Genomic DNA, 7826 nt, shown 5'->3' on the forward strand with positions numbered 1-7826 from the left:
ATTCAAATTTGAAAACAGAGAGGCATGTGGAACGGGAGATGACACGGTGAGCATTTGTGTAATCTCGTGAGACTTGGTGCAATTCAAACATGGCAGCGTGCAGCTAAACAAACATTTCATGAAAACAAACAATCCGCCAATTTAAGCCAACAAATATTAACAGTCAAATTGCTCTGGAGGACCTCGAAGACGAGTGTTTGGAGGACCTTGAAGTTTACATTGATGAGTGTTTTCACAGAGTGGCCATGGGGAAATCAAAGAGAAACTACACTGAAGACTCACCTGGAGCATCACTGGAAGCAGTCTCCTCACAAGGCGCAGATTTCACAGAGATCCTGGATTCCGCCGTCAGGGGGGGGGTCAAAGGGTACAGATGACCCCGGCCCGAGGCCTTGGGGCCCATGCAAAGATCTATGGTTAACCCTTAAATGTGATCAAGTTAGACACTTTACTAACGGTCTTTTATAAATAACAAAACCTTTTAGATGTATTTACATGAAAAATAAATTTATTGTTGTCATTAAAACATATTTGAAACTTGTCATTTCAACTTTTCATACTTTCTCACGGTACACATCCATTTTCTTACGCAGTGAAAAACAAATGTATAACTTATAATAACGAGTCGGGGCTAGTGAACTCCTCACAGCTGATGCGATGTGAGTCACGGTAAATAACTGAAAGAGTTTTCAGAGGCTAAAATCTGAGGCGCAGGTCTCCTCTGTTTGGGACTGTGAGCTGCTCTTTATCTGAGGTGCTAAAGTGAACATTTGTGTGGATTTGTGGTGAGATTTCTGCCTGAACAAAAGTGTTTTCAGTTAGTTTCAGTTAGTTTCGTTTACCTCCTCCTATCATCTGGTAGTACAGTCCCAAACGGTTCTGTGTCTGCAGACGTTCAGCAGCGCAACATCGCAGGTGTATGCACAGCAGAGTATAGGGCAGGTAGACTGTTAAAGTATATTATTAATTCTCATACATGATTGATTACATTGTTGTAATATTATGACTTTTTTTCTGGACCTGTCAGAGAACACAGATATGTGGGGGATATTCTGAATGTTCAGAAAAAATTGAACATCAGCAGAAACCTGCTGAAACACATGAGCTAAAGTGCAGGAGTTTCTAACTGAACTAAAATTATTTAATATCATTGAGGTGAGTAAAGGGCCCTGCGATGGACTGGCGACCTGTCCAGGGTGTACCCCGCTTTTCGCCCAATGTCAGCTGGGATAGGCTCCAGCTTATATGTGAGCATGGCCTGGATGAGTCTATAACACTGAATTTGGATTTTTTTTTTTTTTTTTATTTATTGAAACAGGAAAAGATTAAGAGCAATCGGGCCTGACTCAGTATAGAACTGATTTTCAGCAGGTTCCTGTTCTGCAGAACATGAATACCTCAAACACAACAAAACTCCAAGACCATACAATAACAAACACACAGCAACAAGCACACAAACTACGATGTGGAGGTCATAAAGCTATCACAGATATACCTGTCCATCAGATGGCGAGCAAAAGTTTGTTTAAATAGTCTTATTGATGTTATAGATCTGATGTGCTGTGGAGTATCATTCCAGGCTCTAGTGAGCAAATTAAAGAAAGATTTCTGTCCATAGCAGTTTCTAAAAGCTGGTATAGGGAGAAGTCCATTTGCAACAGATCTCGTAGTGCGTTCGGGCCTTGAGCTGAGTTTTGGAGCTAGCGCAGACAATCCTGCAGTAGTGTGTCCATTTAAGATCTGATAAAAAAGGTTCAAACCATGGCTTATTCTATAGTTCTGAAATGTCAAGGCATTACTCAAAGATAGTGCAACACAGTGGTGAGTCCAGCCTGGAAGCCTGTTGTGAATCTTATAGGCTCTATTGTAGAGTCTCGCTACAGGTTCAAGGATCTCATTTGTTGTGAGTTACCAAACAGGTAAACAATATGACAGAGTGGACAATATAATGGCATGAAGATATGTTTTAGAAACAGAATGCAGTAAATATGGTCTAATTTTACTATAAACAAATAACTTTTGGTTTAACTTTCTGGTTAAAATTTGGACATGGTCACGATAAGTAAGATGTGAGTCAAGAGAGACTCCCAGATACTTATACGTGGATACAATTGAAAGTTTTTGATTAGAAAAGGTGATGAAATTTGATATAGACAGTTGTTTCCTAGATAAATAAAAATACATACATTCTGTTTTCTTAGTATTAAGTGTTAAATGGTTATCACACGCTATCCCCACATTTCTGTGGGGACATGAATGCAGCACGGGCAGGTTGTGAAATTCCGGAAAGAAATGACGCCCTGAGTGTGAATACTTTCACTTCCCAAAACGAAAGGTTCTGTACTGCTTTACAGTGGGTACGCTGGAGATGTATTTTACATAAAGTATCGTAATGGGCATTCGTGGCATTTAAAAATAATTAGTTCCGTATAACGCTCGGTTTTACTTTAAAGTTCCCTGGTGGTGCTGACAAAACGCTATGGTAGGAAGCACTGCGTTTCTACTGTGGTGCACGCAAAACAAACACAGCTGATAAAGCAGATGATAATGACGTCTCCGTAGATGAAATCGGAGAGAAATCCACTCATTAACTTTGAAAGCTTGGAACACTGGAGTGCCAGCTGGAGGTGGCGTATCATTTTGAATTAAAGTCGGTTCCTCTTCACGGAGGAGGGCCATTTGGTAAACAAAGTGGGAAACGTTAAAAGATTGAGGAAACGGCCGTGGAAGAACAGAGGGAGAGTTTTGTGCAAATATTGGTAATTCCTTTACGACTAACCTAAAGATTTTAGCAGCAGTGACTTGTCATAGTGAGAAGCCAGTAAAGAACCTTTGGGCAGCTGTCAGTCAAACTAAGTGCTTGATGGACGCAATTTATTTGTGTTTACTGAGTAAAGATTAAGTACTTTTTTGGGGTGGGGAGGCAAACTGATACTGCCAAGCTTTAACCAGTATTGATCAGACTTAAGTTTGTCTAATGAGTATTCTTGTTCAGACCAAAACACAGTTAGATTACTGCAGTTATCACTGGGTATGAGAGATGAGGGGAATTACAAGTGCAAAGACTGTATTCTTGAATTATCACTGTGGCTGGTCGTGCTGTAATTGAGTCTGGTGGATGTCTATTCTTCTTTTGCTTAAGCTGTTCATAATACCGTGTGCTTGTCCTCTGTTATCCCTCAGAGGTGACTGCTCTGCAGTAAAGATGGGTCAGAAAGGGGAAGCCAAGGTGTCTTGCCTTAACATCCTCACCTACCACAGAGAGCTGCTGGTGTCCAGGTTGAGGAGTATTCAGTGCATCTTGGACAACCTGTCGGCCGGTGGCTTCGTCTGTGAAGAAGATGTCGAGATTGTGCAGCGAACAATCACCAAAACAGATCAGGTAGGGAAACCAAAATAACAAAAGAGGCAATTTCCAACTGTTTAATTTAAAGACATTGTATTATATAGTAAAAAATGAAGTAGATAGTTTATGAAAAACACATACAATACATATTCCTGTGTTTGTTTGTTTTTTGTAGGTGCGCAAAATCTTGGAGCTTGTCCAATGCAAAGGGGAAGAGGCCTGTGAATTCTTTATTTATATCATATATAAAGTATGCAATGCGTACGTAGACCTCCAGCCGTGGTTGAAAGAGATTAACTACAACCCAAGCAATGATGTAACGTTGATGAAAGTGGTTAACACAGATCCCAGTAAGTATTACAGTCATTAATGCTGCTTTGCACTGCCAAGATGTTCTTTTTTATGCTTTATAGATTCCATTTAAGGGTGTTTGTGTCACTAGGAGGCCAATATGCTTGATTTCCACATGTTGGCCTGGTATGAAGAGGTAAGCCAGTTGTAGTTTTGCTCTGTTAGACTATGGTAAGATGTACGACTAAGAAATCAGTCACACCTGAACAGACAGGAGGCCCTTGCCAGAAGATCTTAGGCCATGGGAGGGCTCATATGGAGTTAAAATATCTAAAATATAATCAGGAGCCAAGCCATGAATAGCCTTAAAAGTAATGAGTAAAATCTTAAAATCAATCCTAAAACAAACAGGGAGCCAGTGCAATGATGCTAAAACAGGGGTGATATGATCATATATTCTTGTCCTAGTTAGGAGCCGAGCAGCTGAGTTCTGTACGGTCTGTAATCTATTTAGGATTTTCTGATTATGGCAAGTGAAGAGGCTGTTGCAATAATCAATGCGTGAGGAGATAAAGCATGTATAACAGTTTTAACATTTAAAATAGGCCTTATTTTTGCGATATTTCTAAGGTGGTAAAAGCTGGACTGGACCAGTTTAGAAACATGATGCTCAAAGCATAACTTACTATCAAATAGCACGCCAAGATTTCTTGCAGCAGGCTTCACGTGTTGTAGCAGGTAGCCAGAAGAGAGCAGAATTTAATTGCAGAGATGTTGGAGGACCTATAACCAGGATTTCTGTTTTATTGGAGTTAAGTTGTAGGAAATTATTTGACATCTTATGTTTTATATTGGTAAGGCAGTCCTGTAATGAACTCAGCATACTAAGGTTGGTGGGCTGTACAGGTAGGTATAACTGTGTATCATCCGCATAACAATGGAAGGAGATACCATGTCTGCGTATGATATCACCGAGAGGGAGCATATATATATATATATATATATATATATATATATATATATATATATATATATATATATATATATATATAGAAAACAAAATAGGTCCAAGGATTGACCCCTGAGGCACACCGTAGTTGGTGGTGGAGAAAGAAGATTTAAAATTATTTATAGAGACACAAAACTTCCTATTGGATAAGTATGAGGCAAACCAGTACCAGATATCCCCACCCAGTGCCTCAGTCTGTTTAACAGGACTGAGGCAGGATGCCATGATCAATGGTGTCAAAGGCCGCACTTAAATCCAGCAGAAGCAGTATTGAACATTTGCCCGCATCAGCGTTCATTAGGAGGTCATTAGTAACTTTCAAGAGTGCTGTCACAGTATTGTGATGTTTATGGAAGCCAGACTGGAACTTTTCAAAGATACAATTGTTTTCCATTACAGCAAAGAGCTGCTTAGAAACTTCTTCTGTAACCTCTCAAGGGTTTTTGAAAGAAAAGGCAGTTTAGAGATTGGGCGGTAGTTATTAAGGATGTTAGGGTCAAGGCTAGGTTTCTTTAAGACAGGTTGTACACATGCCGTCTTGAAGTACACTGTGACACAGCCAGTAGATAATGAGCTGTTAAAAATTAAAAGCAAGTGTGGGCTAATATAATTCAAAACTTCTATTAAAAACTTCAAGAATCTGCAGGAATCAGATCAAGAGAGCTAGAGCAAGGCTTCATCTTCAACATAATTTCCATAAGTTCTGCCATGGTAATAGAAGAAAAGGAACTCTAAGGATCCTGGGTAGGGTGCACAACATCTAAAAAGGCAGGGTTTGGGCTAATACTGGCTCTTAATAATTCCACCTTACTGACAAAGTGTGTTAAAAATATCTCACAATCAGCAGAGGCACAGGGAGAGTCAGGGTTCACCAACAGATCGAGAGTCTTAAAAAGAAAACTAGGATTGTGCTGGTGGACAGCAATAAGATTTGAGAAATGGTGAGCTCTTGCATCTTTTACCAACCTATTGTACGAAGATAGTAACTCTTTCATGGCCGTGAAATGGACCTGGAGACCTGATTTTTTTCCATCTGCGTTCTGTTTTTCTGCATTCCCATTTGCAGCTTCTGATATCTGCATTTAACCAGGGTTGCTTTGCAGATTTTAAGTGTTGTTTGTTTTTGAGAGGCGCTATGAGATCAAGGGTTAAGGAACAGAGGGAATTAAAGGGCACCAAATTTAGAGGCGCCCTGCTCATTTAAACTGCGGGTTTGTTTTGATAAAGACTGAACACTACCAGCCTGTAGTTCACAGTGGAAATGAATGACACGATGATCAGATATAAAGATGTCCTTAATTTCTACAGCGGATATCTTCACACCCAAGTTAAGAACCAAGTCTAAAGTGTGGCCATAGTGATGAGTTTTGCCCGACACATCAAGAGCAGGGAGATTTGAAGACTCGTCAACTTGAAAATTAAAATCTCCACAAATAAGGATTCTGTCCTCATATAAAACAAGATCAGATAAAGATTCAGGGAATTCCAGCATGAAGGGACCAGCTGGATTGGGGGGGGCGGTAGATGACAGCAATTAGGACCAGTGGGGGGACACCAAGTTTGAATAAGAGCACTTCAAAAGAAGAGTAATCGTTACACGGAGTTTTAGTGCATTTAAAGTGCTTTCTAAAAACAGCCACAATGCCACCCCCACGGCCACTCTCCCTGGGGCGGCTAAAATAAACATAATCCGGGGGGCATAATTCAATAAGATGACTGTGATCACCAGGACGTAGCCAAGATTCAGTCAGAATCATACCGTCTAAGTCAGAAGAAGAGATAAAATCATTTAAAATGAAAGTTTTGTTTGAGAGGGATCTAACATTAAGAAGAGCCAACTCTAGTGATCTATACTGTGGTAAAGCAGACGTAACGACCTGAGGCGAGGATAAAGCTTGTATCCTAATTAAGTTTTTGCTATTGCTGAAACAAATGTGTCTGTCTCGATTTAACAGGCCTATGCGAAGTCAATACAAGGATTTTAGGGATGCATGAGGCAGCGATGTGACAAGCATGAACACAGGATAGAGATTGTTAGAGACTGTAGAGCCCTAGGACATGGGTATTCAAAGTCTGAGACGGTGGGCCTCCCCTCAGCTTGGAAATAGGCACCCCCTCACCCCCTTAGTTTACTTGCTTGGTTTCCCCATAGACTGTATAAAGGAAGTGGACATGGCCACCGTGATGACACCCAGCGGTTTGTGGACTGTAATTTTAAAGCCTTGAGTTTGGCATTTTGTTCGTCGCCATCTTGGTTTTCTGGAAGCAAAACTGTCCAACTTAGCTGTGATTTTTGGAGTGCTGTACCATCCAGTGAGGTGTGTCTGCTATTTTGTCTACCTCATTTAGATCAATGAGTACAGAAGTGGACTGCACTAATGTGTAACTAGCATTTTAATGTTGAAACTATTTGAGGTGAAGCTAAATTAAATATTTAACCGTTTTACCGTTTTTGGTACTTTTATAAGTAACTAGTAACTAACATTATAATTAAGTTGAATTATTTCCAGCTGTGAACTTCTTCTCTGATCACTTTGTGGAACAACAAACAGCAAGAATAAGAAAAATCAATCTTTGAATATTATTAAGTCACAAAAAAAGCATTAGGGTTTAAAGCTAACCTGCGTGTGGCCTTAATTATTTTTAAGGTACCAAATGAGATATATCAAAACCAGTTCAATAATGAATCCTTTCATGTTCTAGCAGAGTTATAGTCTGAATTGTTAACTTTTTTCATCAGAAACATTTAGCTCTTTCGAGATGAACTGTGGTGCCTTGTGAAACAGCTGAGCAGTAGTTTGTTCTTAGGTCAAAGCATGTTGTAAGCACTTCACTCCCTCTCTGCTTCACTCCCTAAAATTCTCACCATGCTCTGTTCCAGATCTTTGTATATTTCTGGTGATTCATCCCATCTGGTATGTGTGCGCACTCGTCTTCTATTGGGTGTCAAATAACTGTAAATGAAACACCAAGCCTATCATGTTGCAAACCTTTCCAATCAGTCGGTCTTCACCTTTCCCTAGCCCACCAACGACTGGAATCCTGTCACCACTGCTGAGTTTATTTTCATATCATAGAGATTCTGTCTTATCATTCTTAAGGCGGATGCTGCTCTAGCTGCCTCTAAAGCTGCTGAGGCCTGTCGAAGTGTGTAACAATAAGCAAGTTCTCTAGGATCAT

The 7826-nt window shown here is 40.1% G+C and overlaps 1 protein-coding gene across 3 annotated transcripts in view; it reads left to right on the forward strand.

Moving 5' to 3' along the window:
* The first annotated feature begins 2274 nt into the window (after positions 1 to 2274).
* The window catches only part of nod1 (nucleotide-binding oligomerization domain containing 1), a 16355-nt gene continuing 10803 nt past the window's right edge, over positions 2275 to 7826 (forward strand). For 2 of the 3 annotated variants that reach the window (XM_046045581.1, XM_046045583.1), the window contains exons 1-3: positions 2342 to 2759; positions 3184 to 3382; positions 3522 to 3696. In XM_046045581.1, the coding sequence (XP_045901537.1) occupies positions 3206 to 3382; positions 3522 to 3696 (352 nt within the window). In that variant the 5' untranslated portion in view covers positions 2342 to 2759; positions 3184 to 3205. Of the gene's footprint in view, positions 2760 to 3183; positions 3383 to 3521; positions 3697 to 7826 lie in introns of all 3 variants that reach the window. The other variant, XM_046045582.1, reaches the window with a different exon arrangement.

This window comes from Micropterus dolomieu, linkage group LG03 (genome assembly GCF_021292245.1).
Source record: "Micropterus dolomieu isolate WLL.071019.BEF.003 ecotype Adirondacks linkage group LG03, ASM2129224v1, whole genome shotgun sequence".
Classification (NCBI taxonomy): domain Eukaryota; kingdom Metazoa; phylum Chordata; class Actinopteri; order Centrarchiformes; family Centrarchidae; genus Micropterus; species Micropterus dolomieu.